The 22048-nt window shown below is 36.5% G+C and overlaps 1 protein-coding gene across 1 annotated transcript in view; it reads right to left on the reverse strand.

Annotated features, from left to right (window-relative positions):
• Positions 1 to 2913: 2913 nt before the first annotated feature.
• The window catches only part of Bloc1s5 (biogenesis of lysosomal organelles complex 1 subunit 5), a 41140-nt gene continuing 22005 nt past the window's right edge, over positions 2914 to 22048 (reverse strand). Inside the window, exons 3-5 of the mRNA XM_026384644.2 lie at positions 21128 to 21257; positions 12592 to 12650; positions 2914 to 4590 (exon numbers count right to left, since the gene is read on the reverse strand). Coding sequence (XP_026240429.2) covers positions 4411 to 4590; positions 12592 to 12650; positions 21128 to 21257 — 369 coding nt within the window. The 3' untranslated portion in view covers positions 2914 to 4410. The remainder of the gene's footprint in view (positions 4591 to 12591; positions 12651 to 21127; positions 21258 to 22048) is intronic.

Here is a 22048-nt window from a genome sequence, read left to right on the forward strand (position 1 = left end):
ACAGAATTCAAAATAAGGATTTAGTATGTTCAAAGAAAAGAAAAAAGGGCCTAATAGAACTATCCTTAATTATAAGGAAAGTTTGGAAAAAGTACCAAGGCAACCCTTCTAAAAATGAAAAAAAAAAAAACCCACAATAACTCTAAAAAATAGCAAAAGAGAAGTTAAAGAGGTGAGAGGGTGGAGAGGAGGAGGGAGAAGACAAAATTAGTGAACTGGACAACAGATCTAAAGAAATTATCCAGAATTCAACAAATAGAGGAAAAATATGTAGAAAATATGAAACCAAGATTTAGAGATTTGGAGAAGTCGGGGAGAAGGTAAAACACAAGGCTAATTTGATTTCGTGAAGGACAGAATAGAGAGAACTCAGGAGACAAAAAATTCAAAGAGATAATAGCTAAGAATCTTCCATAATTCACAAAAAGCCTAAATTAAGCATTAATTTGGGATGATGACAAGAAAGCCTTAGCTAAACACATTGTGATGCGATGAAACAAGGCTGTGGAACACCAAAGACAAAAATCTTAAACATGACTTGGGGAGAGAAGACAGAGTAGCTACAAGAATATTAGTCACACCGACAGCTGTCCCTTCAGAAGCAAAGGAATAACTGAAGAAAGAGAATGGAGGAGAAATATCAGAGAGAAGACAGCTGTCAACCTAGACGTGTTCACCCTGCTAGCTTTTTTAAAAAAATATTTTATCTAGTTGTGCATGGACACAATACCTTTATCTATCTATCTTCTATCTATCTATCTATCTATCTATCTATATGTGGTGCTGAAGACCAAACCCAGTGCCTCACACGAGCTAAGCAAGCAGTCTACCACTGAGCTACAGCCCCAGCCTCCAGCTAGCTTTTTTGAGAACAATAAAATGGAAACTTGTAGGTAAGTCTAAACAAACATTGACTCTATAAAATAATTATATTTGGAGTTAAACCTAGACAGGACTAAAATTCTAGACAATAATGTATTTGTAAATTTAGGGGAGACTATCAGACAGTTCTAAAGTCTCTAATTAAAAGTTTAGGAAGAGAGTAAAAATATTAACTTTAGATTTTGTTAACTGTGCAAGTTAAATTTCCTGATAAGCACTAAAAGATAAAATTTGAATACTTAACTTATATAAACTATTACAAGTTAACATAACAAAACTCAATCTAAAAGAAGACAAGAAAAAGGGCTTTGAAAAAACAGAAAAGGCAGGACAGAAACCAAGAAATAAAATAAACCACAAAATAATCCCTAAAATTAGTAATTTCAACAAATGTAAATAGATTAAACTCCCCAATTTAAAAAATAACCAAAAAGAAAATTACACTTTTAAGTAATTTGACTGCAGAACTGTATTCACTCAATGAAGTGATGGAAAATATTGAAGTTTATCATGAGTTCTGGTTTGAGGAAGCCACAAATTTGGCACCCAAACTTGATATTTTAATGTAATTCCCTGGGAATTCTACAGGCCCAGTGAGGTAACCTGGAATCTCGGCTAACCTCTTCAGGGTTACTGTAAAGAAGCCCTAAGTGTTCCCAGAGTGAAGCACCTTACTCAGGAACTTATCTCAGAAAAGTACCTTCAACGTACAAGCTCTTCAATGCTTATCTCTGGCACCTTCGGTCATGGAACAGCTCAAATTCTACAGGTCAGTGGAACCCCATGCTGACATGTATGAAAGTAGTGTACCTAATCCCATCACATTCTCGGCTTCAGTGTGGAAAATAAAATGAAAACCCAGAGGGAAAGACAGAGCCATTTATAGTTTTGAAGAGACCTACTTAAAACCTAATAGAGAAATCCAACAAAAGGATAAAAATCCCATATAAATACTAAATTAGTTTATGTTTTAAGGCAATGCAAACTGAAGCATCACTAGAAATAGATGCTATTGAAATTAGTAACTCCATTAGAAAATTCTAACATGTTTCAGAATATGAGATCAAGTAGAAGGAAAAAAGGTAACAGTAAAATAGAGAATTTGAGCAATACAAAAAAAAATGTTGTTCTAATGAACAAGCAACATCTGGAAAATATGTATACTTTTCAAAAAACATTTACATAAGTTGACCACCGTCTAGGTCTTAAAGCAGTTATCAACGAATTTCAGCAGATCAGTATTATATGTATCTATTCTCTATAATTCCATTAAAGAATCAATAATCAAAACAGAATTTAAAAATCTGTTAGGAAATGAAGGGAAAAAGCCTCCTGCACTCAGACAAGAAATCATAATGAATACTGGAAAATACTTAGAATTTAAAATAATTAAATAATTCTATAGTGCTTTAAAATCACAAAATATTACTTCATTTGATAATCATAATCCCGTGAACTTCAGAGGACCCACAGTATTTCTGTTCAACATAGCAGAAATGTAAATTATGAAATCATTAATATCAATTTTTACATAAAATAAATACATAACAAAAGTAGTTTGGAAAACTGGGAAACAGAAGCAAAAGTGTTCAGCACTAAAAATATCAAAAGGAGGGTAAACGAACCAGCCCTTTTAGAAGTCAGGTTGAATAACAAAATTACAAAGAAAGAACTGAGTATCTTACTGTTTAAAGCTCAAGAACCCCTTGAATTTGTTTTGGTCTAAAAGTCTCTTAGACACTTGTGTAATATATACAAACTTACAAGGTAAAGTATTTATTCATGTGAGATTAACAAAAACTATCAGAAAAGTTTTCCTGTGCCAGTTGAGCAACCACAGAGCACATTCCCACTCACACATATAATCCCGAGTTCTTGGCTACAGCATCTGTTCAATGGTGTGTTGGCGATTAATGGCATTCCGTAAAGTGCCTATGATACAAAGGGAATTTTCATTTAAGGCCCCCCTCCCTTTTTATGTGTGGGATATTTTTGGAAGTTTTTTTTTTTTTTTCCATCCACTGAAAGAGAATTAAGAAAATTCCAGCATGCCTTAGTGTCAGCAAGTACTCTTTTTAGTCCAGGTACCAGAGGATGATTGATGAACCTGTCAAGCCTACAGTAGCAGACAGAGAAAGTTGGCAGAAGTTCAGTGTTATTGAAAGAAATCTCAAATACTTATTTCATCTCCTCTATTAACTTTAATCACATTTTCAACATGCAGCCAAGAATGAAGCTTTGACAGTAAGCCATAAGTTTACACAGTCAAGCTTTGTCAATTTTCTGCAGTCGCAACACTGAGATAAGATGAGAAAGTTATTTTCTTTCTTGTACCTTTCTTGACTGAAAAGCAATGAAAACTATTAGAAAGATTTGGCCATACCTCAAATTAATTTTCCATAATTCTCTTGAAATTATTGCATTTACTTTTGCTTGGTTTATGGCAAACAAAATCAACTTAGTTCTTCAATTCAATTGTTAAATGCAGAATTTTAAGAATCACAGTGATGACAAAATTGGTACATGTTTCATCATAATACACCTGCTTATGAGAACAGACGTGAACATTAAAAAGGATTTACATTTAACATGGATCATTTGCCACGTGGACAAACACTTCTGGTTCTTTCAGAGCCAGAATGCTTATATGGTTCCAGAGGGACTCCTTGGCAGAATTTGCTAATTACTCATTAAACAGTTGAACATGTATAGATGTTATTTATCTTATAAAGCTTACCCACAGAAAAATAGACACAAAAATGAGGTAAATACTACGGGCAAGATTGTGGTTCTTGGAAAAAGGCTAAAAGCCAACATATATTTTTGGTAAGCTTTTCCTCCTAAGCATGTTTCAAAAGATGAAAATAGTAAGAGCTGGAAGGCCACAAACTTAACACACACGTCTTGTCCTCCAGGGAAATGAACGGCACTCTGCTGCACTGCAAAATCTGATCTTTCCCAACAGACAGTGCCAGCACCATCGCAGCCATCTTTGTCATAGTGGAGACAATGCTTTGATCATTCCCTCTTTTAAATGTGATCTTTGTTCCAAGACCAGCTGTTTGTTTACATTACTCATTTGGAATAACACTTCATGCATCCTTAGGTCTCTCACAGCCAGGGAAGCTGTGGGAGGCAGCTATGCTACCTGCCTTTTAAGCTACAGTAATTAACATCAACCCTGTATGAGAATGAGGTGAATGATCCTTCTAAGAAGTCTGTAGTTATAGTTCTCTCAGCTAATGATCAGAAAACAAATCAAATTCTGACAAAGAGTAAATTCATCCCATTTTCCCCCTCTTCTTCCCCATTCAAATAATCATATTTAGGCACTTGAAACAGGAATGGTAGAGCACTCTTCTTCTCTTGGCCATTCAGTCAGGCTCCAGCTGCAGTTTCTCCGTGTGCCACCGAAGAGTGCCACTGAAGGTATTGCTAAGCTTGAAGCAGAGGCTAAATGTTGGTGGGAGTATTTTGTGGAGCAGTCAATGAATTCTCCTCCATTTGTGAATGTTGTTGTTCAAGTTCTTAAAAAGTTGAGAATTTTGCTAGGCCCTTCTCCATCTCAGCATATTGTTCTTTAAGCCTTTCCATGGCTCTTCTGTGTTCTTCATCCACCTCAGCCTGACGGCGGGGTTGTTCTTTCATGAAATCCTCCCACTGGAGTTGATGCTGTTTCTCAGTAGCTATTAAGTGGTCATGATACATCTGAGAAAAGAAAATGTGAAAATCACCTAAGATCTTCTATACAGTTATTTCTATATGCAGATAAGACAAATGTAACTTTATTGCTTGATGTTTGGTTTCTGTAATGATCAACTATAAATCACAATAAGAAAAATTACATTATCATTTTAACATCCAATAAGAATAGGACACATTAGAAACACTGAAGGCTTTTTTAATTATAACTGAACATGAGTACTCACATTTTTGAAAATTCATAGGTGTTTAGTATCCTTAAATGACAAAAATCCAAGTAATTTTAATACCTCTATTTTTCTCAAGTTCCAAATTACATATACTTTATCAAGTTTAAAGAACATATGCTAAGACAATCATAAGAAATTAAAATGTCTGTCTTACATAATATGTTTTGAGTACATTAGAAGGAATCATAGATCATTAGCTACTGAAGGAGAAATCGAGAAATCTCTTCAGTTCAATTCTAGCCCTTAAAGCAAATCAACATCCAAAACAGGCAAATTAGTGTTTTCTCAAATATTTAAGGTCGAATATGTCAAATATCTAAATTCTTCTTGAGATGGTCCTTAAAGTTTCTATAAAGATAAAAGGGTTTTTCTTTGGAGCACTACAGCAACAAATAGGGAATACTACTGTAGAAAAACAACAGCAACTTAATTTTCTACCCTGAAAGAAAAACTTCAATTATTATCTTTGAACACACACAACAAAGAATTAAATTAAAAAAAGGGTATGAAAAGTAACTTTCTATATTTTCTTCAAGTATTCTACATGCATGTTAGAAGTTTTGATGTGGTTTTGATTCCCGCTATGTTCTTTTAAACAAACCAAGGGAAACTGTGACAGAAGCAAACCACAGAAGCCTATAATGCATCTGAAATCACAACTGATTCCTCCATATTAACTCCATAGAGCTCTAATGGAAAGGGACACCTGGTGGGCTCAGAGACTCGACTGGCCACTCAGAGGCTGGAGCCTGAAGCTTGTATATTAGTAGTAGGGATCTGAATAAGTACTAGAGTGGTGGTGAGAAAGGGTTCATATACCAGGGGAAGGGAAACAACTTCAGCACACTCCTTTTTAACTTCTCAGCCTTATGGATTTCAACTCCCCCCCCCCCCAAAAAAAAAAAGACAATACATGAAGAGTTTAATTAATTTTTTGGTAGGACTTCTGCCAAAAACTATTAATAGTCTCACAGAAAAGTCACAGATTAAAAACAGAATAAAAATTAAAACTTCATCAACATAGTTATCTTGCTTTAACTTACTTATTTACTTTGTTATTTATCTACTTATTTATGGTTGTGGAGATTTAATCCAGGGACACTCAGCCACTGAGTGTCATCCCCAGCCCTTATTGTTTTTTAATTTTGAGACAGCCTAAGTTTCTGAAGCTGGCCTTGAACTTGCAATCCTCCTGTCTCAGCCTCCTGAGCTGCTGGAATTACAGGCATGTGCCACAGACATAATTGGCTTAGCTGCTCTTTTGATCTGGCTGATGGCCTGGGTGCCTACTCCTATCAGGCAGCACTTTTTATCCAGAGCAGCAGACTTGGGAACCATATGCATCTCACTTCCAAGTTCTAACTCACCCATTGCCAGTTGTCTAAAGACACTAAGTTAAAGTTTAATCTAAAAATGAGAAAAATATTACTTTGTTCAAAAATAAATAATATTTATGAAGACTAGAGGTAATACATGTCAACTTCCTAGCTCAGTACCTGAGGTGCTTAAGAAAAATTAAATATTATTATAGAAATCACAAGCACAGCATCTAGAAGGCAGATCACTCCACTTTTTATCCCCGGGTAGTGAAGTTTTTGTTCTTTAATTAATTAATTAAATTTTTTTAAAAAGATTTTTAGTTCTAGGTGGACACAATATCTTTATTTTATTTTTTTATGTGGTGCTGAGGATCGAACCCAGTGCCTCATGCATGCCAGGTGAGCGCGATACCACCTGAGCCACATCCCCAGCCCCTTTACTTTATTTAACAATAGATTCTTGTAATAAATTGAAGCATACAAGTAATGCAAATAAAGTAAGTTTGCCCCTCCCATTTTTCATATTCACTGCATTCCTCCTGGATATAGCCACTGCTGATGAATTGGCTGCCAACAATCAGTGTCTCCATTTTGTACTACAGAACATTATAACTAAAGACATACACATCCAAGTGGCCTTCCCACATCAGTTATATCACTGCTTTCTCTCAAAGTCCAGGAGACAAGTTGAAAGCTGACAATCCCCAGCCCCAAATGAAAACCCAGTCTTGCTTTCTTCTCTTGAAGTTCCTGAGGTCAGTCTACTTGACCTAATTTCTTAGTCTCTCACCATTAATAATAATAATTGCTATGCACTCTTCATAAAAATTACACACACAAAAAACAGAGAAGTTGACTGTATGTTTCCATATTGACAACACTGCAGTCTTCACATATATAAAACTCAGCTACCCGGGAAGAACATCCCCTTGAGACTTAGCTGAGGAACTATGCAGCAGGGTCTTTGAGCTTACAACAAAAAAAAAGATGTAACAAAGTCCATTGGCAAGAATGCTGTTTTCAGAAGATTCTGAACCTATTTGGCCTATCACAATTCTAACTAGTTAACTGGTTTTCAGGACTACACCATATGAAAAATCACAAATAAGAAAGAGCTGATAAATGAGATATGAAGAAATGATAGTCAGCCTACGGCAAAGGAGGAGACAGAAAAACCCGAAGCACAGTATTTGAAGGCATTTGGTATAGAAACACAATCCTTTCTCTCTGATCCCAACCCCACTCTCTCTCCATGATATAAAATTTATGCATAGAAGAACACAGAATATATTTTTAAAGATTTTCATCCAAAACAGTTTTTAAAAGTCCTATAAGAGCTCCATGTTTAAGGAAGACAAAAACTTGGGCTTTTTTGTAAACCTAGCTATATAATATTATAGAGGTTCCTCCAAACATTAAATGTAGAATCACACATGACTCAGTAATTTCACTTTGAGGTCATACCCCAAAGAACAGAGAGCAAGAATGTGAACAGATATTTACACACTCATGCTTACAGCAGTATTTTCCACAACAGCTCAAAGGTGGAAGCAACCCAAGCACCCATAGACAGGTGGATAGGTGCACAAAATGTGGTCTATACACATAATGGAATAGTTCTTCAGCCTTAAAATGGAACTTAAGTCTGTAACATGCTACAAACACAGATGAGCCTTGATGATATAATACTAAAGAAACAAACCAGTCACAAAAAACCAAAATATTATGATTCCACTTTGAGCAGCCAAATTCAGAGACAGAAAGTAGAATGGTGGTTCTGAGGAGTGTGGGCAGAGAGAAGTGGGAGTTGATGGTTAGTGGATACAGAATCTCATTAGTTTTGCAAGATCAAAGAGTTTTACCGAGAGTTGGTGGTGATATAACCATGGGAATATATTTAAAGTCACTGCAATGTAAACTTAAAAATATGGTTAGGGGGAAAAAATGGTTAAGAAGGTGAATTTTATGCTGTACATATTTTACCACAATAAAAAAAATTGAAATCAAGTTTCAGATGAAAACAATTGCATTCTTAAATGGATATATTTGCTTTCTTTTGGGGATAAACTGAGAAAATTCTAAGTTTAAAAGAAAATGAAGAGGAAGTTTATTAGTGAGCTACAACATGTAGCAGAAGTCATAAGCGGCAATGGTATTATATCTAATTAACATTAGCCTGTGCAATGAGTAAATTGTACAAATTAAGTCACAACAGAGAAAGAAATAGTAATAATATACTGAGATACCTATCTATATCTATCTATATCCCATAAAAGATAAATTTAAATAAAAACCAATCCTGAAGCTAAACTATATCTAGAACCAGTTCAATAAATAAAGTCCGGAATACAAAATAAAGATAGTTTTGCTCACATTAGTTAGAATCAGTGAGTCTCAACTGGGGTGGGGGGAGTGCTTCCTTCTCCAGAGATTTTTGGTCATTGTAACAGAGGTCAGGGGAGGAGCTACTGGCAGCCAACCCATGGTGCACTGGCAGCAATCCTCAGCAACAGAACAAAGACCTTTCTATCTGGTCCAAAATGTCAACAGCATCGAAGTGAAAAATGCTGGTGTAAGAAACAATTCTGAATAATCCAACTAAGGTTTAAAAAGTATTCTGGAACATATGTCAGCAATATACGTGCTGTTAATTTTACACACACTTTACCCAGGCACAGAAAAATCTACTTTGGTAAGAAATATCAGTACAAGTGCCAAAAATTATTTTAAAGAGCAGAAAATATTTCTCAGTATTCTCCAAATCTTTTCAAGAATATGGCTTTATATGATCTCATCTCCCTCATGAAAAGAAATTATGAAGAAACATAACCAAATCTAATAAATATCTGTGGACAAGATCGAAACAGTTACATTTATTTCACTGTCTCTGGGGTGGCTGGACAGCGCTTCAAGAGTGGATGCTGCACATGAACCTAAATTTAAATTATTGACAAAATCAATCACCTTCTGTCTCCTAATGGCCTATTTTTCAGAGCTAGTGAACTTTATAAACCAATTGCATTTCAATTCACTACTTAGTGCTAGCACCCAAAATGTAACCTTTGTATTAGTGGCAGTTCTCAAGACATGTTAAATAAGTAGGGAATGTGCATTTATTGTTCTTCTGAATATACTTTTAGATATCAATTGTGGGAAATGTGATTTGGCTGAATGATGCTTATCAATTTACTTCCGGCAGAATTCCACAAATTGTCTTGGCAAAAAAGAAGTAATGATTAATGGCAATAGTCTATTTTATTCCATCACTACTCCCATCTTTCTTTGCTTTTGAGAGCCTTTCAAATATACAAAATGTGGCCAACAGGATAAGCAAAAGCAACAATTAACATTAGCCTGTAAAATGCAAATAGAAGTCATTTTTGTCTTCTACATACTTATCTCTCTCTCTCTCACACACACATGGAGGTGGAGGTGGACTGTACATATAGTCCAACACCCTGCCATGTGAAAATTTCAGAAAAAGCTAGATATGGCAGTTTAAAAAAATCCTAAAGATCCATACTTCAAATTGTTCTAGTAAGTAGATAAACATTAAAAAAAATAAAAATTTAAGACACAAGGTTCATTGTCCCACTAAGACTATAAAGAATTTTCACTTTTTGCTGGGCTGTGAAAATGCATCCCTTTAATACCTTACCTTTAAGCTGATTAATTTTACTAAACCATCTTGAGAGAAGAAAATCAGGGTGGTTCCTCACTAACAGAGGTTTCACATACTCTACAGTAATTCTCAGTGAAACTCAGCTTTGCAGTACATTTAAAAACATTAACTTTTAGTATTTTACAAAAATTAGTATAACAACATTCTCAGACATAAAGACAGTTAAGAAATATACTGGTCTAATTCCTTGAGCCACCCTCCTCCCACCTTTTTTGGTCCTCCTTCTTGCTTCTTCTGCCCCCTTTCCCTTCTCTATAATGAGGACTGAACTCAGGGACACTTGACCACTGAGCTACACCCCCAGTCCTTTCTATTTTATTTTATTTTGAGACAGGGCTCACTATGTTGCTCAGACTGATCTGGGCTCAAGTGATCCTCCTGCCTCAGTCTCCCATGTGCTTGAAGCTTAGGGACTTGTCCAAGGGCTTACAGTCAGCTAATAAAAGAACCAATCATTACAAACAGAAGAAGCCAGATTTTTTTTTTATGCAGTCTGGTCATTTTTTTCCTATATAGAGAAGGCTAATATGTTAAATATGAATATAATTCAAAGTGATAAGAGGAAATATTCCAATTATGGTTTAAGGGTTCATCCTACTCAAGAATAAAAAGAATTTCTGTTTATCAGAATTGTAACTGCTTTGACATGTCTGAAAGACCAACTCAGGTGTGAGTGCAAACTCACCCTAATCTGCTTAAGTCACATTGCAACGTGTCAGAGAAGTAGATGAGGCACAGGATGCTTTTCCATTTTGAAAGCCAAGAGAACTACATGTTAAAATGTATAGCCAGTATTCTATCAGACAGTTATTCTGCTTCTTAATAACAGAAATGCTCCTAGTGCCTCCAGTAACAGATGGCTTCATATAGCATTTTGGCTGGCTCCTCTAATACCTCCAGAAATAACCACCTGATGCTCACACACCAGCTCTATGAGACCACTGCTTTCCTGCATCTTTTGCCCTTGCATAGGTTACATTCCTTCCCTGCACTATCTTTCTTATCATCCAGCAATTGAATTCTTATTGACTGATCAAGGTCAGGCTTGAATGTCACCATCTTCCTAATAAATTATTCCTTTTGCCAAATTGCACAAATTTTTCTTCAACTTGATCACAGTTCTTACTATCCTACATTGTGTTAGCTTTAGGGGTTTGGAGCCCCCCAACTTTTAACTCCTTGAGTGTAGCGATTGTCTTAAACTTAACAAATTGAAAAACTTTCATACACAGTGGTACCTAGCAAGAAGAGGATTAAAAAATCATCTGCTCTCCAGCCTGGTATGACCCACTCAAGCCCCCATGCCTGCCTTCGAAGTTTTTGGAGCATCATGCTGGCACTACACCCCAAAATGGACAGTCCCAACTATGGCTCTGTGACTTGCTATTTCATCCATGTGCTCAGCAGTGGCTGTGCTCCCTGACCCTGCCTGCTGGGACCCTACTACCCTTGGGCAGCCTTCCCATCAGTTGAGTCCTTTCAGTAAGACTTAAATCATCCAAATGTTGAATTTTCAAACTTTACATCTGGAATTGAGTACAGAGTATAGAAATTAAAGCCCTGGAAAGATTCATTCCATTATATACTTATGTAGTAACAGATCTGAACTTTGTACTGTGGATTAACTACAACATTTCCAAAGAGATAGAGATAGTAACATTTACTGATATGCACACACGCAAAAAGGAATTGTTTTCAGAGTGACTTAGTATTTTCACATCTCTTAATGTAACTATAGGTGTATCTTTACTTAGAGTGATGAATAAGTTACAAAAGCACTTTATGAAAAGTCCAAGTGAAAACACCAAATTATCACAGAAACTTAAATTCATATGCTGTTTTCCACATCTGAATTTAATTAAGATATAATTCAAATAAGCAAAGCACCGCCCATCAAGTGATTCACATACTCCTATGACTATTCATTAAATAACCCATCTGCAGGCATGAATGCTTCCTTTTCTAGAAGAAATATACATAATATAGTCTATGCTTAAGGCTCAAAGGAAAGATTTATATTTCCAATCTGGTGGGTATTTTTTTGCTACATGTAAAACTTCTATTTTCTCTCTCCTTTGTGAGACAAATACCACTTTCAGGGAAAAGGTGAAAATGCTGAAAAGATAAAAAAGAGATCTGCAATTTGAATTATAAAAATATTGATGGTGTGACCATGTGACCACATCTCCTCAACCCATATTCAATAAATTAACTTTAACTCACTGTATAAATCAAAATAATTCAGAGAATTTTCTGATCAAAAGCAACTGCTAATGATATGATGATAATAAACACCCAGAGAGCTGGGTGTTACAGTGCATGCCTGTAAGCCCAGTGACTCAGGAGCTGAGGAAGGAGGATCACAGGAAGAAGCTAGTCTCAGCAATTTAGAGAGGCCTGAAGCAATTTAGCGGGACCCAGTCTCAAAATAAAAAATAAAGAGTTCTTTAGCTGGGCATGGTGGCACATGCCTCTAATCCCAGCAGCTTGGGAGGCTGAGACAGGAGGATCGAAAGTTCAGAGCCAGCCTCAGCAAAAGCAAGGAGCTAAACAACTCAGTGAGACCCAGTCTCTGAATAAAATATAAAAAACAGGGCTGGCAATGTTAACTCAGAGGTTGAGTGCCCTGACTTCAATCCCCAGTAAACCCCCCTCACCCCAAAACAAAAGCTGGGGATATAGCTCAGTGGTAGTGTGGATTCAATCAACAGTACCAAAAAAATTTAAAAAATGAAAAGAAACATCCATGAATCACATGCTCATTATCTACTTTTACCTTTCTTCGTTCCTGTTCCCTCTGCTGGAGTCTACAGACGGAGTCATTAGCTGCTTGCACTGAAATAAAACAGACAGTTGGTTTACAATTGTTAGCCTTTAGTCAGGAGAGACTGACTTGGATTCTGTTAATCTCAAGAAACTACAAAAAAAACTGATCATTTTGATGGCTGGTGGGTGGCTAAAGGGGAAAAAAAGTTTTGCCAATATATTTGGGATATTGTAATTAGAATGACCATCATCATTGAGCATTGAGATATGCAAGCCAAAGGGCATATGTGTACTGACTTCAATGACAAGTGTCAAGAACAACCTCAGAATTCTCTGATCGCTGCATTCTGAGGAATTATGGCTTTCCCTCATCTCTCCAATTCGATGACTCCCACCCTTCCTCACCCACACCACCATTTTCTTGCAGGCAGTGCTTCACCTCTAGATAGTTTCAACAACTTTCTACCATTCTTCTCACCCCTGCTCTTTTGTCTTCTAATATATCCTGGCAGCCAGTACAAGTTTAACTCTCCAGATCATTTCTATTAAGTCATTTCCATTTCTTAAGAACCCAAACTGCCCGTACAGGATGAGTATCCCTAATCTGAAAATCCAAAATCTAAAAGGCTCCAAAATTCAACAAAACATTTTGAGCACTACCTGGGTGTAGTGATGCACACCTGTAATCTCAGAGCTAGGGAGGCTGAGGCCCTAAGCAATTTAGTGAGATCCTGCCTCAAAGTTAAAATGAATAAACAAAAAGGGCTGGGGATGAGGCTCAGTGTTTAAGTGACTTTGGGTTCAATCCTTGGAACCAAAACAAAACAAAACCCTTCTGAGTTCTGACAACACAAGTGGGATATTCTAAATCGACTTTACGCAGTAGGTCTCAGGCAAAAACGCAAGCATACTAAAACTAGTGCATAAAATCACCTTTGGGCTATACGAATAAGATATATATGAATTAGAGGCGAATTTCCTGTTTAGACTTGGGTCCTATTCCCAAGAGATCATATGTGCAAATATTCTGAGATCAATAAAAGAAAAAAAGCCAAAATTCAAAACGATTCTATTACCAAGCATTTCAGATAAGGGATACTCATGTATTCATTACTGAAGTTATTTGAATATTTACTATGTGCCAAGACCTGCACTAAGAAATTCACATGCTTGCCGGGCATAGTGGTGCACACCTGTAATTCCAGCACCTCAAGAGGCTGAGGCAGGAGGCAGTTGAAAGCTAGCCTCAGCTGAAGTGACACGCTAAGCAACTCAGTGAGACCCTGTCTTTAAATGAAATACAAAATAGGGCTGGATATATGGTTCAGTGGTCGAGTACCCCTAAGTTCAATCCTTGGTATTCAAAAATGAAATTCACATGCTTTAATCCCCTTAATCCTATTTTTCTCTTAGAAAACAGACCATCCCATTTTATGGATGACACATCTGAGGAACAGAGAGGTGATCCTGTCACTCAAGAAGATCATACAACTAATAAGAACAGGAAACAGCATTTCAAATCAAATCTTTCTGACTCTCAAAAGACTTGGCTCCATACTTTACTGCCTCTTAATATTTCATCAATGAAACCAGTTTCAATTCTTCAGTCATTCAAATTTTTTCATTTACCAGATCTATTATTTCTGTTTACAGGTGTTCTCACTTCACTCAAATAAAGATGTTTGGATGCAGGCTGAGGAAGCCTTGGTCAGCCCAATCCAGGCTTGAGCCCTTGGTTGTGTGGCTGATCCTGGACATGTTTTCTCAGTCATTCATTCATCAAATATTTACTGAGCATTCACCATGTACCAGCACTGTTCCTGTTGCTGCTCCTACTCCCTTCACACCTTACCTCCTCACTTATTAAACGAGCATAGCAACCAATAATAGGACTTCAGGACTGACATGATAATTATACCAGATATGCATAATATAACTACTACTACTACAATAAACCACTTACAATGGTTCTTTACACACAAAGCAAGCAGTCAAGAAACTAATACAATATAGGAGAGTAAGAACTGTGATCAAGTTGCAGAGAAATTTGTATAATTTGGCAGAGGAATAATTTTTTAGGATGATGGTGACATTCAAGGCTGACCTTGATTGGTAAATAAGAATTCAGTTGCTAGAAGATAAGAAAGATAGTGCAGGGAAGGAATGTAATCTATGCAAGGGCAAAAGATGCAGGAAAGTAGTGGTCTCATGGAGCTGTGTGAGCATCAGGTGGCTTTTTTTGGAGGTGGCAGAGAAGCTGAAATGCTCTATAAAGCAGTCTGTTACTAGAGGCACAAGGAGCATTTCTGTTATTGAGAAGCAGAATAACTATCTTATAGAATACTGGCTATACATTTTAACATGTGCATGTAAAATGAGCATAACAACTAATAATAGGACTTCAGGACTGACATGATTGTTACATGAGATAACAGCAGACATTATGCTTATAATAATTCAAATACTACTAATAAAATCACCCAAAATAGCTCTTTGCACACAGCCATTAGTCCCAAAATGTTATTGTTACTATTATTCTATTTACTGCAGTACCCTATTGAAAGTGCTTTCTTTATTCCTTTCCTCTTTTTAAAATGTTTTGTTTCAAAAGCTGAGTTTAAGGTCATTGCCTTCACAAAGCCTTCCTAGATTAGTTATTCTCTATAAAGATTTTTCCTGATTTGAAATTCTTTCATCAGATACACGTGTATGTGTATTCTACCACTTTATCTTGCATTTGCTTAAACTGGAGGTTGATCTAATTGTTTTACAATTATGCCTTCCTACCCCACCCCAGGCTGGGCCCAACTAGGTCACAAGTTCCATAACAGGGCAGGGACTGTGATTCCTCTTTCAGAAAAATGTTAGGCTTCTCCCTCTGGGAATATGGTAAAAGAGGAGGAATTTGTTTTCAAAAAGCTATGTTTTTATCAGCAACCATTAATTTTAGTTATTATCAAAGACAATATTTAAGGACTGAAAATTAGGTTCCCAATCATTGTTTTTTCCCTAAAAGAAAAGATGAAAACAAAACAAAATAGGAGTTGATTAGATCTGCCTCCTTTCTGCAGCATTTATTAAGATGACATCATCTTTCCCAGGCAGTGGTTCTATCATTTCCTGTTTTTTTCCCCCCTTCCTGGCTCTGTGAACATAACTTAAAAATCCAACTTGCTGTCTTTAGTTGGTTGCCATTTTCAGATCATTCTGAGCTTACTCTAAGAGTTACAGGACTGTGCCACTTATTTTGTCATTTGTTACATCCTTTAGTTATGACACATCTGACAAAGGCATACTTGTTTCTCAACAGAATTTTCTTTATGTCTGGATAGAACATCCATTTTACGAAATTTCAGCCCCTGTGAAGTAACACATTTTAACTCATTAGCTACCCAACAGATAAAGTTTCTTTTCTGAATTCTGAAATATGCTTTTGTAAAATCTAAGAAAATCATCTTCCTACACCAAACATTCTCTTCCTTCATAATTACTGATTCCAAGAGGAAAAAGTTCATTTCTAGGAACTTTCCTATCACTTCCACATCTCTTACTGGCTCTACCTAATTCAGTACAAAGAAACTTCCCGGCTGTCTCACTGTTTTAGGAGGCTATGTTGACTTAAATAATAAAAGGTCAGGAATTTAGCAGATGCCTTTCTCTTAACCAAGATTTTTCAAGGAAGTTAGCACCTTGATAGAGTTATTGTGCCAAACATGCAGCTAGCATTGTCCCGATTTTCCCAACATAAAGGAGAAATTCTATCATGATAATAATTTTGGTTTGGTGTTAGAAGCAGATGTTGGATCACTCATTCATTTTAATGAAAAATAATTACTGAGCAGCTACAAAGTGCTAGACACAGTCATAGGTCAGACTATAGTGAACAAAAAGTCCCCAAGCTCAAGGAACTTGAATTTCAGTATGGAAAACAGGCAACATGTAGGTAAACATTCAGCATGTCAGCTGGTGAAGGATGATATGGATAAACAAAGCATGGCAGAGAAGCCAGGGAATGCCAAGTGGAAGAGGTGGCCAAGAAAGGTCTCACACTAGCACCTGGGCAGAGACCTACAGCAAATGAGGGTGCTCAGGCATCTGAGAGAAGAGTGTTCCAAGGGAGCAGTAAGTGCAAAGATGCTGAGGGAGGGAGGGAGTATGCTCGGTGCATCAGAGGAAAGTGAAAGAGGCCAGTGGCTGGCATGAAGGGAGGGAAAAGGAAATGGTAAGAAATAAAAGTCAGAATGTGGGACATTATGTAGAAACTTCCAGGTCATCATGAAGATTTGGGCTTTTAATCTATGCAAGATGAGGAGATTCTGAGGTCAGTTATGACAAGAACTTAGTTATATAAAAGGATCGTTCAGGCTTCTCTGTGGAGGATGGACTATAGGGAGGAAAAAGAAGAAGTAAAGAGATCAGGTATGAAGTACTAGAGTAATCTACTTAAGGGATGAGAGTGGCTTAAACCAGAATGGTAGCAGTTGGTGAAGTAGCAAGGATGATCAGATTCTAATTAGTCTCAAAATTGAACAAAAATAATTTGAAGTTTGGTTCTAAACATGTTATAGTGAGATGCTTATCAGACCAGGCAGTTGTATATGGAATTCAGAGGAGTGGCCTAGGCTGAAAACAAAAATATGGCATTATTGATTGGCATGCAGTTGACATTTAAAGCTATGATTCTATATGAGATCACTAAGAAATGAAGTATTGATAGGATGGCAGTTGGGGTAACCCAATGTTAAAGTCAAAGCTCTAAGTGGGAACTACAAAGCTAAGGAGGAGCCTGGGTTAGAAGGGAATCCGAGAGAGAGAGTGATGTCCCAGAGGAAAGGAGGACTTTTATTGGCTGTACAGAAGGTGACGGCCTGAAGCTGAACTTGGGCTCTGGAGTCAGCAGAATTTACTTTGCACTATAGTTCCTAGAACCTCCCATAGAACCAGGAGTGTTAAACCACTACAAATTTCAGTTTCCTCCTCTATAAAGTGGGGAGGATAATAAATATTTATTTTACTGGGTTTTATAGTTAAATAAAAAAAGAGGTGAAAATTCTAATAGTAAAATAGTATAAAAAAGTTGAAAAAAGGTTAAAAATTCATCCCTTAGTAAATACGAAAAAATTATGACTGTGTACTACAAACACTGAAAAGTGGTGGCCAAGAATAGGAACACAGATTTTAGTAAAGAATCAAGAATAAAAATCCCATCTATCCAACTCATCCCCCAAAAGTCAAAATAGGAAAGAGAAAAGAAGTTGCCAAAGCCCTTAGAATTCGAATGTACTTTCATTTGTCAAGAAAATAGATGAGGGAGGGGAAAAGGAACATGATATGTGAGAGCATCCATTCTGAAAGAAAACCTAATAAAATTCTTGATAGGTCCTTTGCCATACAAATCAACAACATGAGTTTAATGAAAGAAATCAAATGTGATGATAAAATACAGAATGAAATAAAAAGTGAGACTGCTAAGTAAATAAACTGAGAACTATAATACCATTACAGATACAATAAATGGAAAGGGGAACTTAGTAGTAAGAGGGTGGGGGAGAGAAGTGAGAGGACGGGGACACAGCCCCACCACCCTCCCACTGGGGAGGCGTGCATTCATGCTGCCAACAATGGAAACAATAAAAATAAACAGCAGCAACAACACTGCACCTTCTAAATGTTTTTTATAATTATTCTCCTTAGAATGATTTTTTAGTAACTACTATCTTTTATAGTAAAAACACTTGTTTTAAGGTATTGCCTTCTGTTTTCTTTAGATTTTTGTTGTCAAATGTAAATGAAATAAAAAATTTATACTTCAATTTAAAAATTATACAATCTCATTCTTGCCAAATGTCCTTTCTTCTTTCTTCCTTTCAATCCTTCCCTATCTACTCATCCAATGATGGCTCCTCCATCTATCCTTCTATTGGATTAAACAAGCAGATGTCTGGAATGATCTTCACCAAAGTTGAAAAGCACTTGTTATTTTTAGGTAATTATTTAGTGGGATTTATTGTTTTCCTTTTTTTTTCTTCTTTCTTTCTTTTAAAAAGTTCTCAGTTAGGGGTGTAATAACACAGGGGTAGATGATGTGCTTTCTTAGCTGCAGGTATAACTCAGGGGTAAATCATGTGCTTACATATGTGAGGCCATGGGTTTAACTCAGGAGTAGGGGGGAAGGGAGGGAGGGAGGGAGGGAGAAAGAGAGAAAGGGAGAAAGAATTTATTTTTTCTTCGTTTCTTATCACTTAAAAAGATCCTTTAAAAATAAGAAAAATCACTGTACTTAAAAAGAGAGGGAGAAGGGGAGAGAATATTCTCCAACTTTGGCCATGTAAGGTTATCTGAGGAACAACCTAGAAGCTTTTTGTCCTCCTTACTCTCTAAAATCAAGGACCCTTGACATTGAGGCAAGATCTTCTGACCTCAAACTTGGTGAAATTTATAAGCCTATTGAATAACCAATAAGTGGAACCCAGACACCACTGATGTATTCAGAATGAGAATATGTAAAGGCAATATTTTGATGACCAGTTACCTTCCCGGTTGCTTTCTTGTTTCCTGGTAGACTCATTTACTTTTTGTGGTTTTTAAGGAACCATGGATGAGTTTTGGCCTAAAATCTCTGCTCACCCAATCCCAGAACACTCTGCAAAGTGAGTAGTAATGCAGCTAAAAGCAGAAACGATGCCAAGCTGAGGATTCTGGCCCAACTCTCCACTGGGAGACTCCTAGAGGTCCCTGGCTTCCTGTTCCACAGTCTGCTCTGTGTACAATGTCAGACCAGTGGAGTATGGTCCACATCTGCAGGGTTCTAGGAGGACAATGGACTGAATCCCCTGTATGTTCTCAAACATGTATAGGAAGATACAGACATGGCTTTATTAATAAGCACAAAACTAAACTCATCACTAGTCTTGTACTCTTTAGAAAATATTCAATATATAAGCTTGCTTACATGATTTTGCAAAACTCCTTGATCAATCAGTACTGAAAATAAATAAGCTAACATATAATTTAGAATGTCAAGTTTTTGAAAATAAAACTTGCTAGGAATGACAGCCAAGTCCAGACTAATTTTTAAAACTACATCAACTTTAAAGGCAGATAATTATCTCCATTGTAACTGTTGACAGTCAGCATAATAGGCACAAGGACATTCTTATGCTGGAGCCCAACTGAAGAAGCTTTTCCTGCTATTAGCAGAAAAACAGCTCCAAAAGCCATTGCCTGGTTTCGAATGCCAACAAGACCAAAGTATTTCACAGATGTTAGAACCCTATTAACTTCACATTTTGTGTTTTAATTCATCCATTCAAGAAAATATATTTTCAGTCCAGTATCCAAACTGTCAGTTAATATTTTTCTATTTCACTGGGAAGACTTTACTTTCAAAAGGCTGTCCTTTATTCAGAGTTTCAGACCAAGAAGGCAACCAGTCAAAATAGCTATTCATTGTTTTCTACTGAGTTTCACCCAATTTACTTTTATATAATCAAAGTGTGGAAAAGAAGAGTTATAGGCACATATCAGATGCATATATAAACATTCTGATTAATAACAATTGCAGTTTTCCTTTTAGCATAATACTGGAACGTTTGTTGGGGTCTGGGTTCTGTACAAACATAGACTTCTTGCTGTCCCACTCAAGCCAAATATGATCTCGGGAATTTATCCTTCCAACCCTCTTTTAGTATTAGATAGAGTACATCAGCCTGGACTTAGTTCCACACAAAGCCATTTATCTCCATTATGAACCAAGGTCTCTGCTGATCTCCTTCACGGCCATTCTATTATAGGCCAGTTTTGTCCCCACTACTATCAAGGATACTTTTCCATTTTGTACTTCAGTAACCCATCATTATTTGCCAGTATATCATACCTCAAATGTTCTCAATATAAATCTGAGAAGCCTTAAGTTTCTGATATACTGCTAATTTTAAAATCAGCTACTCATAAAGCTTCTCTATGTTATGATTTGATATTAAAAATACTAATAAATAATCTTTTGATCAACTATCACTCTACATTAGAATATGTCACTTAATAAAGAAAAGTGATAAAATACAAACATTTATGAAAGGATTATTTTTTTGGGGGGGGGAACGGAACTAAAAACTTTCCACTTCATATTCTCCTAATTCCACGTCATCAAACATTTTCTTACAGGTAACTTTTTTAAAAATTTTTTTTTATTTTTAGATGGACACAATATCTTTATTTTATTTATTTATTTTTATGTAGTGCTGAGGATTGAACCTATGCCTCATGCGTGTGAAGCAAGTGCTCTACCACTGAGCCATAATACCAGCCCAGTAACTTTCTTTTTAAAAGGTAAAATTGTTTTGATTTTCTTGCATGCTAGAAGGACTGCCTTGCACACATCTTGCTTTGGAGATGCATGCTCCTAATATCAAGGCAACTTGCATTAGTCACTAGACAACCACTTTCATGTGTCCTGATTAGAAGTTTCTTCTTTTCCTTTCCCACCATAATACTTCAGAAAATAAATTTGGCATAGCATTAATTTGAAATCAAAATAAAAAACTTACATCTCTGGAGAACTTCTTTCAAGTTGTCCTGCATAGTTTCTCTGCATTTGGGAAGAGTATGTTCATTTGTTTCATGGATCATATTCTTCAAATTTTCAAGAACTCGCATTTCTCGAAGACCACGTTTTTCCTATTAAAAGGAAGTAAATGACTAGTACTTACTGTGTCTGAAGTCTTAATAATTATTTTCTGAGCTTTCCACTCAAGTTCTGGTTGTTATGTTATTACTTACTACTGAAATTTACAGCCTTCTAATTATTTGGCAATAAATGAGGTCATAACCTGGAGGCATTTTTTTTAATTATGAAAAGCTCCAAAAATTGCCATGAGTAATATTTTTATAGCAATGTTTGAAAATGGGCAAGAGAAATACTAAAAGAACAAGAGACTTAAGAGTACCACATATTTCACTAGGAAGAAATTAGACACTTTGATCTGACTTTAAATTTCATTGTGCATTATATTTTTTTACAATTTTTTTTTACTCTCAATAATAAAAATGGGTGGTAAAAGTAATGATATGTAGATAACTCCCCTGATAGAATAGAACGAGCAGCAACAGACTGAGACTGCTGTCCTCAGAAAAGCCTGCTTTCGAGGCTGTCCTTGGCTGAGGACTGGAATCCTGACCAGTAATCAGTGTCCTTCACTGGTATAACTTTCCATAAATTATAAAACAGCTCACTGTGCCTAAACTGTTTGCACAAAGACTGCGGTTAACACTGACACCTTCCTTCTGGCGCATGGAATTCTGGTATTCGCTAGGCTGAGGATGCCTGTTTGACTAGTCCAAGTAGAAACCCTGGACACCCAGGTACAATAGAATGCACTCTGTGCGTGTTGTCACAACCTGTTGCTAGGGGAGTCAGGCACATCCGTGGAATTGGGAGAGAAGTCTTGGAAGTTTCTGCCTGGTTCCCT

The sequence above is a fragment of the Urocitellus parryii genome, chromosome 8, assembly GCF_045843805.1.
Source record: "Urocitellus parryii isolate mUroPar1 chromosome 8, mUroPar1.hap1, whole genome shotgun sequence".
NCBI lineage: Eukaryota > Metazoa > Chordata > Mammalia > Rodentia > Sciuridae > Urocitellus > Urocitellus parryii.